Source organism: Cydia fagiglandana, chromosome 2 (genome assembly GCF_963556715.1).
Source record: "Cydia fagiglandana chromosome 2, ilCydFagi1.1, whole genome shotgun sequence".
NCBI classification, from domain to species: Eukaryota; Metazoa; Arthropoda; class Insecta; order Lepidoptera; family Tortricidae; genus Cydia; species Cydia fagiglandana.
The window spans coordinates 8,135,665-8,159,818 of NC_085933.1; the positions used below are offsets into that span (position 1 = coordinate 8,135,665).

A 24,154-nucleotide genomic window follows, 5' to 3' on the forward strand; every position below is an offset into this window, starting at 1 on the left:
TTAAAGCGTTCACTTAATTTTATTGTATGGGAAGTTTCATACTACACTGCTGATTGACGTTAGTCAGTCCGTTAAATGTGGTTGGTGCAACTGGCCCTTAGCCTCCTAAGTCCCGAGTTTCTTTAAAAAGAACAAATTAAAATCGAGTTTTGAACTATAAAGGAATAAAAGAATGTTCCAAATTCAAAATTGCAAAAAATATTTTATATAAGGTCATGAAATCCTCTAGACCGAGTTTAGAGCAATTATTTCATGCAACCGATGATGCCAAAAATGCGGGGGTGCGCGGGACGAGGTGAGCGAAGTCCCGTGCCGTGATTGGACCGTTCAAAGACACAGACGTCACACAAAGACACTTTCGACTCGAACATGGAGTAAAATTACCGTATACGTGGCAGAGGTGGTAGCGCGACTATGCTCAGTCTGGAGGATGTTTTGTCTGTGTATAAGGTGTACGTACCAGTGCTTGACATGCTAACGCCCATTAGGTGTAATATATTGAGCTAAAGGCATGATCAGTGACAGCCATTCCAACTACCTTGTTAATTTCAACCCCTAAATGGGGTAGTATTAATAAAACTATGTGCCTTAAGAAGTAGTAAAAAGTGTTCCACATAATTTTCTTATTATGAGTTGACTACTAAACGAAAAAGTGCCTTTATGCAATGTTTTTATTAATATTAAATATAATTTATTTGTGCTACCAAATGTTTAATCCGACATATATGAATTGCTTACTTAAGATTTTTTATATTATTATAATAAGTGCCTAATCATCATTGTATTATCAATGAATTAAAATTTTATATTAACAATTCAGGCTGTTTTATTTATTTCTTCGCCATAAGGAGGACATAATAAGAGGTTCTTTTTGCCAGTAGCTAATTAACAAAGCAATACACAAAGCAACTTAATTAGTCAGAGGACCTACCGCAAACCATATTTCCGAAGCGGGGTTTACGTCTCCACCGACCGAGCTGCGCAGCATCTTCCTCGCGAGGCGGTTCGTTCTTATCAAGTTATCACTCGCGTTATATATACAGATCATTTCAAATTTGTATTACGTAATCAATTTTTTACATACATCTTCCTTAAACCAAACCCCTATACTATAATAGGTCCCAAGCTGCAAATTTAATCAATACTGCTTTTTCATAGATTTTATAACTAACCCAATCATAGGCTAATTTTAATACGATATTATTCATTAACTGAGCCAGAATCAAGTATTGTAAAATGCATGGATATTTGACATCAGTGACCTGTTATTTTCATTCATTATAATAGGGATGTTTCCTCTACTTAAAATAAATGATTTCACATTGTGAACGAAATAAAGCACCAGTTAATTATTAGAAAAACATAGACGTCAGTTATTTTTAAGCACAATTTCTATTTAATAACTTGGATTGAAATATAAAAAGTACGTGAGTTGATCGTGACGTCTCTACATTCGTTTTCATATAAATTCCATATTAGCAAATCGTTTAGACAGTTCTAAAAAAGAAGCTGATTTGACTAGTAGGAAAGTAGCCTATTCTGGATATCACTTAAGTAGACTAACAAAACTATTAAGGAATAACCACGTTTTGAAAAGAAAAATACCATTTTAGGAGGAATGTATATATTTATTTCACGAACAAGGACAAACGCAGCAACAAGTTTCATGTGTAAATTTAATACTGTTTGAAAAAAAAATTAAGAGAGGTACCTAACAAATCATAATACGACAAATACAACGTCAAATTCCAATAAATATAGCACGAAAACAATTAGGATTTATATTTACAACTATTCGCAAATAAATAAAATTCCTTTCAAGTTTTTACTTTTAACTCTAATATAACTCTAAGTTATACTTATTTTGTACAAATAACAATTATTTGTTAAGAAACAAGAACATTTCAGCAACAAGGATCAAGTGTGTTGGTAGGAACTTAACCCTTTTATGATCGTAGAACTGCATATATAAGTTGAGTAACAAAATTTGTGTGGCAGATTTCATTAACCTTTTAACCGCCTTGACATTCAACACTAGATGACGCTTTAAATAAATTACCAGAGTTACAATATTATGAATTCTTTTCGGCGGTTAATAACAGTAAGTTCACAATACACGAACTAACAACAAGATGTATGTAAGGATCTAATTATCCTTCTTCATTCTGGTGCTAGTCATGCGGTAGATGATGGAGTCCCTGCCGGGGTCCATGTCCATGATGGCGTACACGATGGCCACCAGGGAGAAGGCGAACACGAGGCCGAACCACAGAATTATGTTGAAGATGGCAGAGTAGTCTTCGGAGTAGCTGTCTTCAGTACTCTGAAATAGTATATAAATATTGGACAATTTTACATCAACCTAGTCTCACAGTAAGCTCAATAAGGCTAGTGTTGTGGGTAGGTACTAGGTGATAATTAATGATGATATACATACACGGTGGCTAAAAAATAACTGCATTTCTGTTTTCGGGGTTCATCCCATAATAAAAGTTGCTCAGTATAATCCCAAAACCTCCCCGCAACGAGAATGCAGTTATTTTTAGGCACAAATAAAGAAAATATCTGTAATAAATCTTACCGGCATAAAAACCCAATAATTAATTTGACCATTATCAATTATTATCATGTATATAAACCTACCTAAACAACTGATTCTAGATATAGTCTATTTATATAGCTACTTCTAGGAGACTACACCCATACTATTATCCAACTGTAAAATTATCGCAATCTATAAAATCCTAAATACCAATATGTTTATATAATATCTAAAGAGAATCACTTAACTAGGTACTCTATCCTAACTACTACCAGACGCAATTAGGGAAAAGAGTCCAACCCAAGAAAATCATCAATGTAATTAAAACCTTCTGTCAATAACAGAAGAAGTAAATTTCTATGACGAATTCCTTAGGTTAATAATTTCGCGACTCTACACCGGGCTATACCTAGTCGGAGTGCCGTAAGAATAGATTTTTATTAGATTTTTGATGGCTATGAATTGATCCTTATATTGTGGACAATTTTACACAGATCAACCTAGCCCTAAACTAAGCGAAGGTGTACTATGGATACTGGGCGACGATATATATCTGACACCGTAAGATTGTGCACCTGTTAGTTTATAATCTAACTTAGACTAGGTTAGTTTGTAATCTAACTGCCGACAGTTTATAATTTATAGTGTCCGACCGAAACATGTTTTTTTGCCGAAACCGAAACCGAATGTTCGGCTTTGGCTCTAGTTTCGGCCGAAACCGAAACCGAAACTTTTGTAGACTTGTTAGAATCGTTGAAAAAATGTCATAAAACCGCTTTTACACACATATTATGGGGCTTTCAACACCCAATGTCCTTGAAATTTATGTTACTTAAGCAGTTTTTTAAGAAAATTACTAGAGTTAGACCAAGATAATTCTGCAACGATTTTGATAACACACGCAATGCAAGTGTTATTTTAAACGTCAAAACTTCTATGAAATAAGACGTATAAATAACATTTGCACTAGTTGCACTGCGTGTGCTATCAAAATCATTGCAGAATTTTCTTGGTGTAACTCTATTCATTCACCAGTCAAGCTAACATGTAGATACAGGGTCAACCAAAAACGCGAGCGCAGCGAGCGCGAAATTTTTTGTTAATAATATCGCAAGGCCGGGTACCGATCTTCACCTGGGCCTAAAAGTCCGAAGTGCCCCAGTGAGGCGAAGTCAAAGCCGTGCTTCAGGCTTCAAAATAAGTAGTTGAGCACAGACTCCAACCAATGTCCATTGTATTAAAAAACGAGACCGCAGGCTGAGCATGGCGCAGCGAGGCCAAAGGCTAAGCTGAAGTAGAGAACATGTGGAACACAAACCAATGGTAAATTGAGGTAAAAAGTGAGGCTAAGGTTGAGCATTCGTATGAAAAACTGTACTGGGGGCACTTTTAAGGGTTTTTTCTTCGTTTTAATCAATAGTCAGCTGTCTGACCTCGCAAAATATTAACTATTGAGAAAATCAACTTTGCAGCACTAGTTGAGCGTAACCTTTAGCCTCGCTTAAAATTTGTCATTAGAGGTAGATAGGAAAATGACTGAATAAGTGATTGAATAAGAGCGAAAAAGACATCGTTCGACTCGGGCCGAGCGGATACTCGGCCAACGGCTACGTGCGACAGTGCTATCTCATTCACTCCGATACAATTAGACAGTGTGCGCGTTATAGGTATTGACAGCCTCTTAAGACTGAGTCGACCGTCCAGTGGCGTGGCGCCCTCACTAGTGGAATTATGTTTTATAATAAACCAATTAAATTATGTACCTATACCACCTATACATGAATTAGTATATGTACCTAGATATTAATATTGTTGTCCTACTTATTCCCCAACTTTTGGTCTTTGTCCGAAGTACCATTTCGTAAGTTTCGGCCCGGCCGAAAGGTTCGGCCGTATTTTGGCCGAAACCGAAACTACGGCCGAAACATGATTTTTTGGCCGAAACTGGCCGAAACCGAAACCGAACCTTCGGTCGGACACTAATAATTTAACTAGCGAGATTATAAACTGACGAGTGTTTACAATTTTACGGTGACTTATCCATAGATAACATCCATAAACTCAGGAGGAAATGTTGGTAATCAACACACAAATATAAGTGCCCTTACCGGGATTCGAACCCAGAAACTCCAGCTTCGTAGGCAGGGTTACTACCGACTAAGCGTAAGAGGCCATTAAGTGATAGCCTTATAGTCTTATATGGGTAAATTCACAAACTGTCAAAAATAAATTCTTACGATACTTCGACTATAGAACTGACCGCTGCACAGTGTCACGACGCTATACTTGTGGTTGGACTTGAGAAGTTTCTGTTTTTCTACGATATCTTTTTATAGTCCTAATAAAAAAGTAATAGATTCAGCAAGGATCTTGGGAATCTGTTCAGGACTATCCCACTCTTTAAAGATTCTTTGTCATTGTCAACAACGTAAAAAAATCATGGGGACAACTACTAAATAAAAAAACTCCCACGGCAACCCTACGGCAACAAAATCCTGTTTACATATGCCAATAATGCCTTACATTACATTATTTGGAAAAGAGCTGAATCTCTTCAAACTGCTGGTACAATTTCAAGAAAACTAGCTTTAACGCAAAATCAATCAATTTTTGTGTATTATGGCTCCATCAGGGCTTGATGATTCCGCCAGTGTCGAGGTTGGATAACACACAGCCAGTGCTTTAACGCAAAATCACGGCATTAAAGTCGGCCATTCTGTAAGAGAGCTACGATGCCACAGACAGACAGCGTCAAACATATTGACGTCTTTTGCGTCGGAGGTTAAAAACAGAAATTCTCACATGAAACGACAAATATGGCGTCGTACCACTTGCATCAAGTCCGCGGCCTAAACGGTGTTTCACTAACACTAGCGGCATCCGGCTTTATAGGCTCTTCCGGTGGCGCTGCGCCTTCGCCTTGTGCCTCGGCGACCCCGGCTTCAGGTTCAGGGGGGGCCGGAGGGGCACCTTCTTCACCATCACGGATGCCTCTCTTTTGTCTTGCAAGTTTCTATTACACATCAATAACCAAAATATATTTGCCACCTTTTAATAAGAGTAATAATTATTAAGCTGCGGCGCGCGGGTTAAATATTTTGTTTCTGTTTTTTTTAATATGCTTGGCCTAGGCCAAACGTATACGCTGGCGAGGTTGCGGAAGAGTACTTCGGCGTTCCTGGGACCTCGCCATATAGCAGCGAGGCGGCAACAGAGGGGTTTTAGTGGGTAAACCTGGGGTCTCATTAGCCCACAACAGGGAGTCCCACATAACCATCCTGGCCCGTCCCCGCGCCGGGTGGTATGCGTAAAGCATTTCCCCTCTAAAAAAAAAAACGTTTCCCTCGCGCAAAAATAATACCGGAAGATTTTACGGTTTCACTCAATTTTTTAGTCACTCGCGCGACATGTTTCGGAGAGCCTAGGTCTCCATTTTCAAACACTAACAGTGCATGAGTGAGTAAAGTTAAGCTATCTAGATTGCTTCGTTTGGACGCTTGTAGCTCTTTGACTCAAATATCTTATTTAATCGTAGGTATAACAACCCATATAACCATTCCAGTCGCAGAATCATCAAAGTGGTAACTAAATGTCAGATGTGTCGTAACAGAGTCCACACAATGTGTCTAGAATTGTTTCGAAACAAAGTGTCGTCGCCGTGTGTACACTTTTCCGTAACAAGGTGTCGACACATTTGTGTGCACTTTGCGTGCGGTTTGCGACTAAATCTGACAGCAAATTTGTGACAGCAAAGGTCAGTATAAAATAGCTCTTGAAAACCAAGGTTTGTCAAACTACTATTAGTGTCTCGTGTGCTCGTAATTCTAGTAAGTCATCATGGGCGATGCAAATGATAATAATCGACCAAAACTATATAAACACCAAAGAATATAATACTCACTAGGAGAAGAACGGTAACTCCATACAAAAAAATGTCCCCAACCGTTTATACGTTTATACTACTGGCGCCCTCGATGTGTACCAATGGAACTAAAGTTAACAACCGGTTTAGCCTGGCGGGTATTGGTATTATAGGTATATAGTAATTATGTTGATAAACATATTTGTTATCTTCATATCACGAAATATATGAAAGATGCAAATATTACCCCTTGTTTGTGGTATTATCTATTGATTTAAATAAAATGCATATTTATGTTTATAACATTGTATTATGTTTTACATATAGAAATATACACTGAAAATTAAACCCTGACAACTTAATAAAAATAGACATTAATAAAGCGCATTCACAAAGTTTTCAGTATTATACAAATAACATTAGGCATGCCTACCTATTACACTTTACACACAGATACACTACACTTTACACACGGTATTTTACACAGATTTCTAACTTGTATTCATACATTTCTTCACGGTTAATTAATACGCTTTCCAGATGCGTTATGACTCGGTTCCTTCTGAACCCACTAAAGCTGTATAAATTTCACTCTGGCGGCTTCAACAGCCGTTGCTCCGCATTTAGCACATTTTCTATGTGCAATTGTGCATTGCTGTAATCTATGTAGGTACAGACTTACAGTCTTAAGTGGTTGTACCGCTACGTTGTATTTATTATTTAAAGATTTAATAAATAAAATGTTCGTTATGAACTTTAACCACAGCAGTTGGACAGAGTCATTGACAAATATATTTTTTTATCATGGTGGGTAGACGTACCTACCCTCCATATATTTTATGAACATTGATAAAGACATTTTGGAAGCAAATATTCATTATGAAACTTAATCGCGTGTAATTAAGTTTTAAGCGTTTTAAGTCCCGTTTTATGATTAATTATGTATAAAATTCGTGATAATTTAAATCAGAGTTGGGAGCAATGTTGCTGTAGAAAAATGGTTTTATTTTTATTAATCGCAACTTTTTCTCAGAGGCCAACGCACACATAGAAGCTTCAGGCGCACACATGCGCAATTATTTGGGGACATAACTTTCTTAGGAAGTGAACAGGCCTTGATAAACACCCAACACCCGTCAACCTTTTACCTACCTACCTACCTTTTACAGAAAAGTTTTTAAAGAAATGCAATAAGCTACTTAGGTCAACCAACGAATATGCTCCAAAAAGTTGTAGAGGGAAATGCTCGGAACACAATTTTTGACTCCGTAACTTGGTTTGGACAAGTTAGGAGGTGAACATATCAAAATTCCCCGGCCGTAGCCCTTGAGCGGGGGGAAGAGAGGGGGCTTTGAAGGTCCCATTTTCCGGTTTTTCGATTATATCTCGGAAACTATGCATCTTAGCGACATGGCCACTTATACAAAATGAAAGTTAATTTAATTTGTTACAAGTTTATTCCGTAAATTTTTTCGATATGTTGAATAGTTTTTGAGATATCCGCTCTTGAAAGTTTATTTAGCTAGGCTCTCAATTTTATCTTGATATATCTAAATCAGTGAAGGTGCTAGGCCGTGTATGGTATCGTTTTCGTATAAATCTGGGTTGCTGAATCCATTTAAGGTGTCACATTGACACCATTCCACAAAATTAAAAAAAATCTTTTTAGGGTTCCGTACCTCAAAAGCAAAAAACGGAATCCTTATAGGATCACTCGTGCGTCTGTATGTCTGTCCGTCTGAATACACAAAATAGTTCTTTACCTATAGATGACAGGAAAACCTATTAGAAATGTGCAGTCAAGCGCGAGTCGGACTTAATGTACGGAACCCTTAATACGCGAGTCCGACTTGCATTAGGCCGGTTTTTTTTTAAACTCCTCTTGACGCTTAACCGCTGAACCGATTTCGTTGAAGTTTGGTATAGAAATAGTTTGCGTCCCGGAACAGGACATAGGATAGATCTTATAAGCAAAATCATCTTTTGAAGGTGTGAAAAGTGGCGTGGAAATTTGTACGGGAAATCGATAACCGCTGAACCGATTTATATTAAATTTGGGATGGTCTACATCTTTGATTTAGTTAAAAATGATAAAAAAACATGACTTCAAACCTAAACTTAAACAGTATTAACTTCAAGAAGTCAATTCTGAATTCCCCCCTACACCTCATTTCACACCTTTAAAGGATGATTTTTGAGATAGCTTATTATGTCCTGTCTCGGGACTCAAAATATATGTGTACTAAATTTAAATTAAAACTGTTCAGCAGTTTAAGCGTGAAGAGGAGTTTAAAAGAAAGTAGTTTAATAAGTTTATATGTTTTTACTTTGGAATGGTGTCAATGTGATACCATAACTAAATTTGGTACTGCGAATTATACGAAAACGATACCAAACATGGCCTCGTAGCTTTACTGTTGTAGAAGTCAAAATAAAATTGAGAGCCCTAAATTCTTATTACTTGGCCAAACTTGTGTAGAAGGAAAAGGAAAAATAAAAGTCTTCGGCAGGAATATAAGACACAAATATATTTTATTTTTTGCATTACTATTTCAATCATCAAATATAAACATACCTTGATTATATTATTCTAGTGAGATCCTCATAGATAAACAAAAACATTTACTTAAAAAATTACAAGGTCGAAATGTCACGGAACTTGTGAGAGTAATATGTGAAAAATAAAAACTTTTATGACAAAAAAATCAGGACACAATTTAAGAAGCATCCAATTGCGTCGTAGACTGGTCATATTTTTCATAAAAACGTTTGACATTAAAGGTCCCTTTTTTTCGTTTTTCGTAAATAACTCTTAAACGGTGGCGCATAGCAAAAAATGTTCTATTACATAAGTAATCTGCATAAAATTACCTACAAGAAACATTCGGTACAATTTTTCGCTAGGATCAATATTCAAAGAGATTTCAACGCGGGAAATTTAATTATAATCACTTCTAAGGTCCCGTTTTTTAGGTTTTCGTAAATAACTCATAAACGGTGGTCAATATCAAAAAATGTTGTTAGACTTTAATAATCTACACAAAATTGTAAATAAAAAAGATTCAGTACACTTTTCGCAGGGATCAATATTTAAAAAGATAATAAAGAGGGAAAGTTAATTATAATAAATTCTAAGGTTCCTTGTTTTTATTTTTTCGTTAATAATTTGAAAAGTATGACTCATAGCAAAAAAAATCTTATACATAAATAATAAACGTAAAATTTCCTACAAGAAATATTTAGAACACTTTTCGCTAGGATCAATATTTAAAAAGACAAAGCAGCGGGTAAGTTAATTATAATCAATTTTAAAGTCCCTTTTTAGTTTTTTGTAAATAACTCGTAAACGGTGTCCCATAACAAAATAGGTTTTTAAGAACAAATTATCTACATAAAATTTCCTCCAAAAAACATCTAGAACACTTTTCTCTAGGATCAATATTTCAAGCGATATTATAGGAAGAAAGTTAATTACAATCAGTTCACAGGTCACTTTTTTTTAGAGTTTCGTAAATAACTCGTAAACGGTGGCCCGTTGCAAAACAATATTCTACATAAATACTAAACATAAAATTGTCCACAAAAAAGGTTCTGTACACTTTTTCGCTACGATCAATATTCAAAGAGGTATTAAAGGGGGTAAGTTAATTATAATCAATTTTCAGGTCCATTTTTAGGTTTTCGTAAATGACTCGTAAAATAAGGCTCATAGCAAAATAAGTTCTTAATGTTCTTGTAAATAAATAATCGATATAAAATTTTCTACGAAAAACATATGGAACACTTTTCTCTTTTTAGGGTTCTGTACCTCAAAATGAAAATAAGCCGGCCAAGCGCGAGTCGGACTCGCGTTGCAAGGGTTCCGTGCATTACCCAATTTTTAACAATGTGTTTTGTATATGTGAAACGCGAGTGATTGCCTTTAAAAAACCCGTCGGGATCGGTTCAAAAACTAAGTAATGCCCGACTCGCGCTTGACTGCATAATTCTAATAGGTTTTCCTGTCATATAGAGGTTCTATTCTGTATATTTTTTCAAAATTTAAGACCCAATAGTTTCGGAGATAAAGCCCCTCCCCCCAAAATAAAACATTAAAATACAAAAAATTACCATCGGGGTGATGGTCTGGCCTTTATCTCCAAAAATACTGGGTCTACATTTTTAAAATAAAATAAAATAAAATAGTTCTTTACCTATATAGACGAAAACCTAAAAATAGGGACCTGGAAATTGAATATAATTAACTTACCCCCTTTAATACCTCTTTAAATATTGATCGTAGCGAAAAAGTGTACAGAACCTTTTTTGTGGACAATTTTATGTTTAGTATTTATGTAGAATATTGTTTTGCAACGGGCCACCGTTTACGAGTTATTTACGAAAAACTAAAAAAAAGTGACCTGTGAACTGATTGTAATTAACTTTCTTCCTTTAATATCGCTTGTAATATTGATCCTAGAGAAAAGTGTTCTAGATGTTTTTTGGAGGAAATTTTATGTAGATAATTTGTTCTTAAAAACCTATTTTGCTATGGGACACCGTTTACGAGTTATTTACAAAAAACTAAAAAGGGACTTTAAATATGATTATAATTAACTTACCCGCTGCTTTGCCTTTTTAAATATTGATCCTAGCGAAAAGTGTTCTAAATGTTTCTTGTAGGAAATTTTACGTCTATTATTTATGTATAAGATTTTTTTTGCTATGAGTCATACTTTTCAAATTATTAACGAAAAAATAAAAACAAGGAACCTTAGAATTTATCATAATTAACTTTCCCTCTTTATTATCTTTTTAAATATTGATCCCTGCGAAAAGTGTACTGAATCTTTCTTATTCAAAATTTTGTGTAGATTATTTAAGTCTCACAACATTTTTTGATATTGTCACCGTTTATGAGTTATTTACGAAAACCTAAAAAACGGGACCTTAGAAGTGATTATAATTAAATTTCCCGCGTTGAAATCTCTTTGAATATTGATCCTAGCGAAAAATTGTACTGAATCTTTCTTGTAGGCAATTTTATGTAGATTACTTATGTAATAGAACATTTTTTGCTATGCGCCACCGTTTAAGAGTTATTTACGAAAAACCAAAAAAAGGGACCTTTAATGTCAAATATCTCACTTCCGGTCAAGATTTCGATCGAGCAACCGGCAAATTCGGATTCAGCAGGGTCTGATTAGGTTAAAAAACCCGGTTGCCAAAAAGTAATATGATTTGCCAGTCGCATCAAGAAGGAGAACGATTTTGAATATTTTTGTCTAGTCTATCGATGAATCATCTGTATTTTTGCTTGTTTCATTACCTCCTCGCTTCTTTTTTTGTCCTTTGTATTCTGTAGCAATTTGTTAGATCTGAAAATAAAGATAACTTGCGTCGTCACGGATGTCCATTTATAGGTTTTAGGGAGTGCAGAATTCGAAAACGATGATCATTTTATAATCCAAGATGGCGGCTACGTATTTTGTCATAAAAGTAATCATGAATATCGTCTTATAGGTTTTAGGAAATGCCGATTTCGAAAATGATGACCAGTTTGGAATCCAAGATGTGTGCCGTGCACTTTGTCATAAAAGTCGTCATGGATATCGTTTTATAGGTTTTAGGGAGTGCAGAATTCGAAAATGATGACCATTTTGGATTCCAAGATGTCTGCCGCGCACTTTGTCATATAAGCCGACATAGATGTTGATTTATAGGTGTTAGGAAGAGCAGATTTCGAAAATGATGACCATGACCAATAAAACGACATCCATGTCGACTTTTAACATAGTGCATGGCCGCCATCTTGGATTCCAAAATAGTTCATCATCATCATCATTTCAGCCTATATACGTCCCACTGCTGAGCACAGGCCTCCTCTCATGCGCGAGAGGGCTTGGGCTATATAGTCCCCACGCTAGCCCACTGCGGATTGGGGACTTCACATACACCTTTGAATTTCTTCGCAGATGTATGCAGGTTTCCTCACGATGTTTTCCTTCACCGAAAAGCTAGTGGTAAATATCAAATGATATTTCGTACATAAGTTCCGAAAAACTCATTGGTACGAGCCAGGATTTGAACCCCCGACCTCCGGATTAAAAGTCAGACGTCATATCTACTCGGCCACCACTGCTTCATTTGTTCCAAAATAGTTATTATTTTCGAAATCTGCGCTCCCTAAAACCTATAAAACGACAGCCATGACGACTTTTATGACATACTGCATGGCCGCCATTTTGGATTCCAAAATGGTTATCATTTTCGAAATTAGGGCCCCTAAAACCTATAAAACGACACCCATGACAACTTTTATGACATAGTGCATGGCCGCCATTTTGGATTCCAAAATGGTCATCATTTTCGAAATCAGGGCCTCCTAAAACCTATAAAACGACACCCATGACAACTTTTATGACATAGTGCATGGCCGCTATTTTGGATTCCAAAATGGCCATCATTTTCTAAATCTGCGTCCCCTAAAACCTATAAAACGACATCCATGACGACTTTTATGACATATTGCATGGCCGCCATTTTGGAATCCAAAATGGTCATCATTTTCTAAATCTGCGCCCCCCAAAACCTATAAAACGATACCCATGACGACTTTTATGACATATGCATGGCCGCCATTCTGGATTCCAAAATGGTCATCATTTTCGAAAGCGGGGCCCCCTAAAACCTATAAAACGACATCCATGACGACTTTTATGACATAGTGCATGGCCGCCATCTTGGAATCCAAAATGGTCATCGTTTTCGAAATCTGCGCCTCCTAAAACCTATAAAACGACACCCATGACGACTTTTATGACATAGTGCATGGCCGCCATTCTGGATTCCAAAATGGTCATCATTTTCGAAAGCGGGGCCCCCTAAAACCTATAAAACGACATCCATGACGACTTTTATGACATAGTGCATGGCCGCCATCTTGGAATCCAAAATGGTCATCGTTTTCGAAATCTGCGCCCCCTAAAACCTATAAAACGACACCCATGACGACTTTTATGACATAGTGCATGGCCACCATTTTGGAATCCAAAATGGTCATCATTTTCTAAATCTGCGGCCCCCAAAACCTATAAACGACACCCATGACGACTTTTATGACATAGTGCATGGCCGCCATTCTGGATTTCAAAATGGTCATCATTTTCTAAATCGGGGCCCCCTAAAACCTATAAAACGACATCCATGACGACTTTTAGCCCCACCCATCCCGACCCATCCCATCCATCCCACCTACCCCATCCGACCCATCTCGACTTTTATGACAGTGTTTGGCTACCATCTGCATGCAAGACATTTCTATTATTTTTACGTACAAAAATGGCCCCCTGTCAACTTCCAACCGAGATTTAATCGATAATTTATTCGATTAATATTCAGATTAATTCAATTTAAATCTATGTTAGGTCGACTAAACTAATCGCGATTAAAATTTGAGGATTAACTTTTTTTATTCCATTAATTAGTCGAATAAACAGTTGTTAATCTATTAAGTCCCATCTCTGACCACGGCATTTTTACACTTTGAGAATATCTGAAAACAAATGAACACAAGGAGCCATTTTGCAAATCCAGTAACTTTGTTATTACTTTTGACAGCGCGTGTCATGTGTCTACACAGAGTCGACACAAAGTCGAAACATTTGCGACTACTTTGTGACTGCAATATTTCTCAGCCTTAAACCATATGTATACATCATAATTAACAAGTTTCGTAGTATGTAAAGCGTTATTTCTGTTATTTAAGTAATAATAATATATTTATGAACACAGGCACTGAGAAGTAAACAATTTCATTTCCGGCTAAACTAAAACAATGTGGTGGCGCGTTGATTATATTACACTTAGTTTATCAAATCACTCGAGCAGTTTAATTCCCCATAATAATTTAAGTCCTATTGTAATATAAATGCAAACAATATATAATTACGTCTTGTAATCCGTTTTAGAGATGGCGTATTAATGTCACTTATTTTTATTTAACTATTTTTCCATCTGACAGTTTCCATTTGACAGGAACAAAATGAACGAATGAACGAATGATTTTGGCATAAAGTAGTCGCAAACTAGTAACAATGTGTGCACACGGCGACCACACTTTATGTCACTTTGTGTCATGTGTCGACCCTTCCCCATTTCTGGTAACTGTGTCGACACGGCGACGACTCTGCGACTGGAATTGTGACCGAAACAGACGGTGTCGACACAAGATGTGTCTACACCGCGTCGTAACGGCGACTGGAAATGGTTGTATGGGAAGTGTCGATCCGTTTAGCGCGAACTCGCTTATTGCGTCGAAATAGGGTTTATTGTTGGACAGGCCAACAGCTGTATTGTCGATATATGGTACCAAGGCACTATCGTTATTTTAGTTGGAGCGCAACGCTAACAAACAGTTTTACAGTTTGGCGAAACTTTAATTATTGGTACATTGTGTTTAGTTAACTTTTTTGACGTGATAACGTCTTATAAATCGATGAACACCGGTAGCATGCACGAAAAAGTGTCACGTGGTGGACAAATCTCCATGGTAACGTTGTGAACGGATCTCCATCGTAAATTTTCGTAATGTAATGGTAATGTTTTCTTATGACGTTATCACGCAAAATTATCGTCCGTAAACCGACTTTACAGACAGCCATTTTTTTAAACGTGTGTAGTGTTGGACATACCAGCGAGCGCTGTTGCTGCGCGGGCGCGCCGGGCGCGGCGGCGGCGCGCACGGTGCGGCGCGTGTGCGCGACGTCGGTGGCCACGGCCGCCACCAGCACCGCGCCGTCGTACGCCTTCGCGAACGCCGAGCTCAGCTCCGAGATAGCCGACCCTTAACAGAAACACACCGAAATGCTTTTTTACATGCTTTTATTTAGTTTCACCTGTCCCGTTGTCTGTCGTTCGGTAATCAAATCTTGCAAGTTAAATTTGATCCGCTTCCCGGTTTCCGATTGAGCTGAAATTTTGCATGCATGTATAAAACGGATGACAATGCAATATTATGGTACCATCGAGCCGATCTGATGATGGAGACGGGAGGTGGCCATAGGAACTCTGTGATGAAACAACGCAACCTATTTGTGTTAGGGGTTTTTAGAATTGTCTCGATGAGTATTAGTTGTCTGTCGTAAGAAAAGTACAGTCAGCGATAAAAAAAAATGAAATTTTTGCCAAAAACGTATTACCCATGTAGTTCTTAAAATAAAATGCATAGTAAAGGCTGTAAACCTTACCTAAAAGCTTTTTGGCTTCCTTGACTTGTAAAGAGTTGGGGCCGTGGAAGTCGGACAAGTCGTGCAGCGATTGGAAGCGGAAGTTGTAAAAATCGACGATGTTGTCTCCTGAGACGATACCGGAATTAATCTGTAAATAAAAATATTTCATTAAGAGTTTTAGGCGATTTACACTCTAACTCCAAAAATCCCCCATATATAAGGTCACCATAGTATAAGTACCAAAGTACCTTTTCAGTGATAGCCTTCAATGCTGCAAGCTCATTTAGGAAAGCACTGTCTTCTTCCACTGAGTATTTCAAGTGGCTCAGGGACAGCTTGAGAACCTTGGGTACTTTGACGTCTGCGAACACCCCTGATGACAACTGAAAAAATAAAAATGATAGAGTCAAAAACTTACATTGAAATATGACTATGAATATTATATACTTACATGTTAATGATGTTATAGTAAAGTTCAAACCATTTAAAAAAAACAGTTTCCTCAATCCAAATTGGCCATTTATAATAACTGTACAATTAACTACTTATAATTTGCTGGAGTGGAGGCGTAGTATGGTCGGCATCAAAAAAATCCAAAAAATAAGACATACAAAGATAAGAAACTTAACAAAGGCCAAAGACGCGCTTAGACACGCCAAACAACTGAAATGGAAGTGGGCGGGACATGTATCACGGATACCGGACCAGCGTTGGACAAAAAATGTGACGTCATGGAAAGGGCCACTAGGAAAACGGGGTATAGGAAAACCTGTGACTAGATGGGAAGACGAAATAAAAAATATCGCTGGTCAAAACTGGATGCAAATAGCTCAAGATAGAGATGAGTGGAAAACTCTGGAGGAGGCCTTCACCTGCGAAGACGGGGTTCTTGCTAAATATTAACTTTAAAAACTATTCTAAAATGTCATAATTGCAAGAAATAAAAGGCTATTTTATTTTATTTTATTTATTTTATAATTTGCTGGAACTCTTTAATATCATAGCCATTAATTTCAAATATTTCTATAGTATTTTAAATAAATGATCATAGCAGCCATGTTATATAAATTTGTATAATATATTTTCAAACAAACTCTCACAATTGTTTATCATTATTCATAATCATAATAGCCTTTTATTGCCAAAAACTAAAACAGTATTACAAAAAATATATAAACAAATTTACTTAAAAACTAACACATCGTATTCACCGGATTAGTGTTCAGCGTGTCATCTGACACATAGGCCTCTCCCAGCTGCTTCCATTCCTTTCTATCAATGGCTTTTCTGGTCCAGGTGGCGCCCCCTATCGACTTGATGTCATCCATCCATCTTTTAATTGGTCTACCTCTTTTTCTGTTACCGTCTCGTGGTTGCCAGTCTGTCATTATTTTGGTCCATTTTTCCTTACTATCCCGTGTCATATGGCCTGTCCATTGCCATTTTAACTTTCTTACTTTCTTGATTACGTCTTCTATTTTCGTTTTTGCTCTTATTTCATCTGCTCTTTTACGATCTTTTAATGTGATGTTCATCATACTTCTTTCTATTCCTCTTTGGCAGGTTCTAAGCTTTTGGAGATGTTTCTGAGTCAGTGCCCAAGTTTGGCAGCCATAGGTTATACATGGGAGGATACACAAGTTGAAAACTTTTTTCTTAGCTGACATTGGAAAGTGATTACTTTTAAGTATCTCCTTAAGCGACCAGAATCTTTTCCAAGCACTTGATACTCTTCTCTCTATTTCTAAAGTTGTCTGGTCTCTGAATGATATAATTTGTCCTAGATAAGTATAGTTCTGTACATATTCGATATTTTCATTATCTACTACTAGTAGTTCGCCCCGAACTGTGAACTCGCGGTTCCCCAAAAAGATCAATTGAATGCAGTGCTACTTAGTCCGAGATGGGCATTTCGTAATTGATTCCTGATTCCACGATTACTTAAAATTACTTTGTAATCTGATTACCGATTCCCAGATTACTTTGTAATCTTACCATACCGAAGTACTATCCATTTGAGGAATCAGGAATTAATTTTCGAATACTACAATTACTAGTAATTGGAATCAATGTAGATTCCTCATTACAGGAATATATTATTTGACTCCTTTCAGATTACATTTCGTACTACTACTATCAAAAGTACAATTCGATAGTAGATATAGATGTTGTTGACTTACTAGGATGGATCTACCTATACCTTATTTGAAACAGGTGTACAGATTTCGAAAATGACGATCATGACCAATATAACGACATCCATGATGACTGCATTATGGATTCCAAAATGACCATCATTTTCGAAATCAGGGCCCCCTACAACCTACAAAGCGACATCCATGACGACTTTTATGACATAGTGCATGGGCGCCATCTTGGATTCCAAAATAGTCATCATTTTCGAAATCTGCGCCCCCTAAAACATATAAAACGATATCCATGACGACTTTTATGACATAGTGCATGGCCGCCATCTTGGATTCCAAAGTAATCATTATTTTCGAAATCTGCGCCCCCCAAAACCTATAAAACGACATCCATGACGACTTTTATGATATAGTGCATGGCCGCCATTTTGGAATCCAATATGGTCATCATTTTCGAAATCTGTGCCCCCTAAAACCTAAAAAACGACTTTTATGACATCGTGCATGGCCGCCATTTTGCAATCCAAAATGGTCATCATTTTCGAAATCTGCGCCCCCCAAAACCTATAAAACGACATCCATGACGACTTTTATCACATAGTGCATGGCCGCCATTTTGTAATTCAACAAGGTCATCATTTTCGAAATCGGGGCCCCCTAAAACCTATAAAACGACATCCTAGACGACTTTTATGACATAGTGCATGGCCGCCATGTTGGATTCCAAAATGGTCATCATTTTCTAAATCTGCGCCCCCTAAAACCTATAAAACGACATATATGACGACTTTTATAACATAGTGCATGGCCGCCATTTTGGAATCCGAAATAGTCATCATTTCCGAAATCTTCGCCCCCCCAAAACCTATAAAACGACATCCATGACGACTTTTATGACATAGTGTATGGCCGCCAAGTTGGAATCCAAAATGGTCATCATTTTCGAAATCGGGGCCCCCTAAAACCTATAAAACGACATCCATGACGACTTTTATGACATAGTGCATGGCCGCCATGTTGGATTCCAAAATGGTCATCATTTTCTAAATCTGCGCCCCCTAAAACCTATAAAACGACATATATGACGACTTTTATAACATAGTGCATGGCCGCCATTTTGGAATCCGAAATAGACATCATTTCCGAAATCTTCGCCCCACCAAAACCTATAAAACGACATCCATGACGACTTTTATGACATAGTGTATGGCCGCCAAGTTGGAATCCAAAATGGTCATCATTTTCGAAATCGGGGCCCCCTAAAACCTATAAAACGACATCCATGACGACTTTTATGACATGGTGCATGGCCGCCATGTTGGATTCCAAAATAGTCATCATTTTCGAAATCTGCGCCCCCTAAAACCTATAAAACGACATCCATGACGACTTTTATGACATAGTGCATGGCCGCCATTTTGGAATCCAAAATGGTCATCATTTCTGAAATCTGCGCCCCCAAAAACATATAAAACGACATCCATTACGACTTTTATGACACAGTGCATGGCCGCCATTTTGAAATTCGAAATGGTCATCGTTTTCGAAATCTTTGCCCCCTAAAACCTATAAGACGACACCCATGACGATTTTTATGACATAGTGCATGATGGCCGCCATGTTGGATTTCAAAATAATCATCATTTTCGAAATCTGCGCCCCCCAAAACCTAAAAAACGACATCCATGACGATTTTTATGACATAGTGCATGGCCGCCATCTTGGATTCCAAAATGGTCATCGTTTTCGAAATCAGCGCCCCCAAAACCTATAAATACGACATCCATGACGACTTTTATGACATAGTATATGGTCGCCATTTTGGAATCCAAAATGGTTATCATTTTCGAAATCTGCGCCCCCTAAAGCCTATAAAACGACATCCATGACGACTTTTATGACATAGTGCATGGCCGCCATCTTGGATTCCAAAATAGACTTCATTTTTGAAAAAAATCTAAAATTAAAAAGACAATATTATAAATGTGTAACAAACCGAGCACTTTCATTACCAAACTCGACCATACCATACATATTTTCTTTCAATAAAAATGACCAGCCAGAATAGCTAGACCCCTCACAAATGGCTTTTTAGCATTTTAAGCTCTTCTAGCTCAATAACCTCTTTTTCGAGCCTGCTCAAAATTTAATGACTAAAATATAATGCCCTCAACTACACGTTTACCCAATTTCATTTAAATTAGAACAAATTTACTTAAGTTCTTGAGTATCAAACTATCTTCTGACATTTCAGCTTAAAAACATCGAAATGCCGGGACGTGCCGCTAGCCAGCCGCTTGATCCAAGTCGAATGTAAGAACTTCGCTTCGCTTCGCTCGCTCGTTCGATTATGGGCCTTTCTTCTCTGTTTGTCATTATGTTCGTTTTTGATTTATTTATGGTAAGTCCGACTATTCTGCTTGCCTCTGTCAGCTGTTGCAGCATGTGTTGGAGCGTCTGAGCGTTGTCAGTTACCAGGACTAAATCGTCAGCAAACCTCAAGTGGTTAAGTGTCCAGCCGTTGATATTTATGCCAAGTGTATCCATTGAAGGTCTCTGAATATATCCTCCAGTAAGGCAGAGAATAGTTTAGGTGACAATGGGTCTCCTTGTCTTACCCCCCTAGCTATTGGAAACTCTTCGCCAAGTGTTTCTAATTTTATTTGTGCTGTGCTATTCGAATATATGTTTTTAATCAAGCGTATGTATTTTTTTGGCACTCCTTGCCGGATTAGAGCTTTCCAAAGCGAACCATGGTTGATTGAATCGAATGCTTTGCTATAGTCCACAAATGCAATGTACAAAGCCTTTCCGTATTCTTGGCATTTCTCTATAAGTTGCTTTATAACATGCATATGATCGACAGTTGAGAATATCATTATTACCTTTCTTAAATAACTAATACAAAACAGCATTAATTTTCTAACAAATCACAATATTATACAACAAATGAAATTAGACCCACTTCACAAATTAACTAGATTAAAATTTGTGGATATATACCCTCTTATTCATAAACGCACTATAAACCTCAATTAGCTAATAATCGTTTGTCCTTATCTGTCATTTTGACTTATGTATTTGTAAGAAAGGGATAAAACATAATTTAACTAAATCAGGCCCGTAAAGTTTTATGAATAAGGGGGATAGTGTTTAGATACAAACCTGATTCACATCAGTAAGCTTGATCTTGAGGAGCCTACTGCGTCCATTGCTGTAGCGCTGCTGAATCCTGTGCCGAACTGCTTCAAAAGTATCTGGTTCATATTCGTCCACAGTCAACGGGAAGGCATTTGATTTACTCTCAATCTAGAATTTAATAAATTAAAAATTAATACTTAACAACAAATGTAAACTATGGACTTGGATTAGATCTAATATGAATATTGTCAATAACAAATTAATAATGGCCTTTATTTTATGCTAAAGTTTACAAGGTACAATTCAATTACTTAACAATTTTGTATATTTATTTGCATTTTGCATGTGGAAAATAACAAATAACATGTGTACACATAGATGTCAATTTACCAGAGTACACTAAAAACAATGTCTGTCTTGAATTTACAGAATAAATCAGATATAAATTTTAGGTAAATAAAATCTAGGTGTACACATTGGAGCGTTCTGTACCAAAGGGATAACAACTGATTAATGGTTCAATTGATCACATTAAAAATAAAATGAGAATATGATACATAGTTCTGTAGGGTAGTTCCTGCATAATGCATTTAAGGGTCAAGGTCTAGCAGTGTAAGAATATAACAAAAAAACACTTACAGTCTCTCCGAGGCTGGGAACTCCATCTACATACACTTCTACTACAGCTTCAGGTAAAGTGAATGGATCAAGAATGGTCATGCCATCCCATTCAGTACCCTGAAAAAGAGCACGGGGAATTCATGTTTATTAAGTAACTATACCACATATTTAGCACCAGGAAAATGTAAATGGTTAACAGAAATTAAAAAGACAAATATAATTAGGTAACAACCAGGCGCCCTTATGTCTAAAGAGCGACCTCTTCCAAACAGCCTTTTGGTTTGGGTTGGCCTTTAGGGTGGGTTAACTATACGTTTCGTAAAGATGATTACCTACCTCTTCAACCGATAGTCCTAAAGCAGCGGAAAACACTTCTTTCAAGAGACTTTCAGGTATCTTACTGGATCCAAAAAAGCTTAGGGATTTAGGGCTGTGAATCACGTCGAATTCCCCAGCGGCATTAGAGCCTGAAATCAGAATAATTATAAACAAACGTAATATAACAACAAATACCTTAAATGAAAATTTAGTTTTCTTTACTCACCGACTATAAAGAGGACAAGGGAACACCAGAAAACGACCATTTTCACAGCCATTTTTATCGACTGAAAAATCTTTCCTCTACAATGGGCAGACTGTCATATGATTTAGGTCTTGCCAGACACATAACGTGTGACTATATTCAACTGTTTTTATTATGTTGGTGCAACAGTAAAGTGAGATAGCTTTTCTTTTTATAACTCGAATAGTCGTCGTAGCTGTCATTGTCATGTCATTACTGTCATAAGAATTGTCATGTCATTACTGTCATAAGAATTGTCATTATTATCAGTGTCATCTGATCTTATCTTTAGTCTTTACTTACATCAATTTTTTTATTGGAGAGTTTGATTTTGTGCGTTTTGCGTCATTGTTTATTTTGGTAATAAATAAAGCAGAGTTTTCAAATTATTTACAAAATTCTAAAGTAATATCGGACATATTTTTAGAAATGTCTCACAGAAGATCAAGTTTTCAATCAAATGACCTGTTTCCTCGTGAAATTGATATTGAGGTGTGCTTAAAAACCCTAAAAATTTATCAAAAAATTGAAGGAGATGTGAATTGTGTTGTATGGGATGCATCTTTAGTTTTAGCAAAGTATCTCGAAACAATGTGCCAGAATAAACCTGAGTTCTTAAGTGGCATTAGAGTATTAGAACTTGGGTCAGGTTTAGGGGTTGTTGGTCTAACAGCTGCAACTCTAGGGTAATTACCAAATATAATTAACTTAGTCGGAATCCAATTAGACTCTTACTTAGTTAATTAAATTAATTTTGTTTTTAGCGCCCAAGTGACTCTTACAGATTTACCTGAAGCACTGCCGTTGCTGCGAATGAACATAAATGAAAATAAGTCAAAAATTTCCAGTATGGGAGGGTATGCCATAGCAGAGTCTTTGGTGTGGGGTGACAGTACATCCCAAATACTTAAAGAAGAATTTGATATGATTGTACTCGCAGACTGTGTTTATTATGAAGAGGTAGACTTGTTGGTTGGATTTAATATTATCGTTTTTTTACATTCCGGCATTCAGTGAAACAGTTCATAAGGCTTATATGGACCGGGATATTGTCCATGATTACCTATTGTATCCCGGTTGATGTAAGTCTTGTGAAACTAACCGTGAATCATTCAAAACAGTTATGTTCATAATTTGCTTGAATCAGGTCATTTTTTTTGCATATGGCAGGCTTAAAATGTTTGTGTTTTATTACAGGCAATAGATCCTCTGGTACAGACCTTACAATGCTTCACCAACACCTTGACAAAGAAACCCACAATGTATTTGACTCAAGAGCTTCGAGATTCTGAAATACAAAAGAGGTTATGGAAAAAGTTTTTTGAAAAACTTAATGACATCTTTAATGTGGAACAGATACCTGAAGAAGAACAACACAAAAATTATAGAAGCCCAGATATTTTACTCTTTAAAATTACAAAGAAATGATTTCTTAGGTGTAAGTATAATTATAAGTAATAAGCGCATTCAGTCTATGACAATAAATTTGTTTATTTTAAGATATAAGTATCATGAAGCATTTCCAATAGCTCAAATCTTTTTCTAGTTTAAATGAATAATAATAAACTTCTATCTACATAAATTCATAGATTGTGTCTTTACCTAGGTATAGCAGGAATTATTAGTAGATTACCTACCTACCATGCATTTAAATTATTATTGTTAGGCTTTTTTTGTATTATACTTTTTAATAGGTCTATTTTATTAATTACTTATATAAAAAGTTTTTTCTAGGGTTTTTAGTGAATGCATATTTATTTTGACTGTGTTGTGTTTACTATTTAATAATCAATTACCTCAAATGTACAAATTTAATAAAGTTTCTGCCTTGTTGCCTTCTTTTTGTTTTCATGTAATTGATAAGTAAAATTTATTTAACCACACTGCCATTTCTCTCGGTAAGAAACAATCGGCAAATTTAAAAAAATGAAGGCGCGATTGGTTGCAATCCCATAGAAAATTTGAATTTCACGCCTTTATCCACTGACAATGTTGTTTGACCGGCTATAGTTAAAATTTCTAGAAAAAAGTGCTGATATTTCGTGAAACAGAGCCGACGCTGAATGCGGC

General features: G+C 36.6%; 2 protein-coding genes across 3 annotated transcripts; one reads left to right on the forward strand and one right to left on the reverse strand.

The window, feature by feature from the left end:
- Positions 1-1,607: 1,607 nt before the first annotated feature.
- On the reverse strand, positions 1,608-22,203 carry LOC134675101 (ATPase H(+)-transporting accessory protein 2). The gene is made up of 8 exons (XM_063533267.1): positions 22,067-22,203; positions 21,859-21,989; positions 21,541-21,639; positions 20,926-21,069; positions 15,862-15,996; positions 15,632-15,761; positions 15,077-15,228; positions 1,608-2,323 (listed from the first exon to the last, which is right to left on the reverse strand). Exons 1-8 carry the CDS (start codon positions 22,116-22,118, stop codon positions 2,147-2,149), a joined length of 1,020 nt encoding a protein of 339 aa, XP_063389337.1. The 5' UTR covers positions 22,119-22,203; the 3' UTR covers positions 1,608-2,146.
- Positions 22,204-22,359: 156 nt separating this feature from the next.
- LOC134679601 (protein N-lysine methyltransferase METTL21D-like) lies at positions 22,360-23,922 on the forward strand. Of its 2 annotated transcripts, none has more exons than XM_063538553.1 (3): positions 22,360-22,576; positions 22,849-23,044; positions 23,282-23,922. In XM_063538553.1, the coding sequence occupies exons 1-3, from the start codon at positions 22,545-22,547 to the stop codon at positions 23,510-23,512; spliced, it is 459 nt and encodes a 152-aa protein (XP_063394623.1). In that variant the 5' UTR covers positions 22,360-22,544; the 3' UTR covers positions 23,513-23,922. The 2 variants fall into 2 exon arrangements, with proteins under 2 accessions (XP_063394623.1, XP_063394622.1); XM_063538552.1 differs by having other exon boundaries at positions 22,361-22,770.
- The last annotated feature ends 232 nt before the right edge of the window (positions 23,923-24,154 follow it).

What these genes read in the sequence shown, in the direction of transcription:
- LOC134675101 (XM_063533267.1), bottom strand. Translation starts at nt 22,118, where the DNA reads ATGGCTGTGAAAATGGTCGTTTTCTGGTGTTCCCTTGTCCTCTTTATA. An exon ending in AGCTTACTGATGTGAATCAG is followed by an intron (nt 15,997 to 20,925) that starts GTTTGTATCTAA and finishes TTATTTTTTCAG; the next exon opens with TTGTCATCAGGGGTGTTCGC. An exon ending in TGAAGGCTATCACTGAAAAG is followed by an intron (nt 15,762 to 15,861) that starts GTACTTTGGTAC and finishes TTTTATTTACAG; the next exon opens with ATTAATTCCGGTATCGTCTC.
- LOC134679601 (XM_063538552.1), top strand. Translation starts at nt 22,514, where the DNA reads ATGTCTCACAGAAGATCAAGTTTTCAATCAAATGACCTGTTTCCTCGT. An exon ending in CTAACAGCTGCAACTCTAGG is followed by an intron (nt 22,771 to 22,848) that starts GTAATTACCAAA and finishes TTTTGTTTTTAG; the next exon opens with CGCCCAAGTGACTCTTACAG. An exon ending in ACTGTGTTTATTATGAAGAG is followed by an intron (nt 23,045 to 23,281) that starts GTAGACTTGTTG and finishes GTTTTATTACAG; the next exon opens with GCAATAGATCCTCTGGTACA.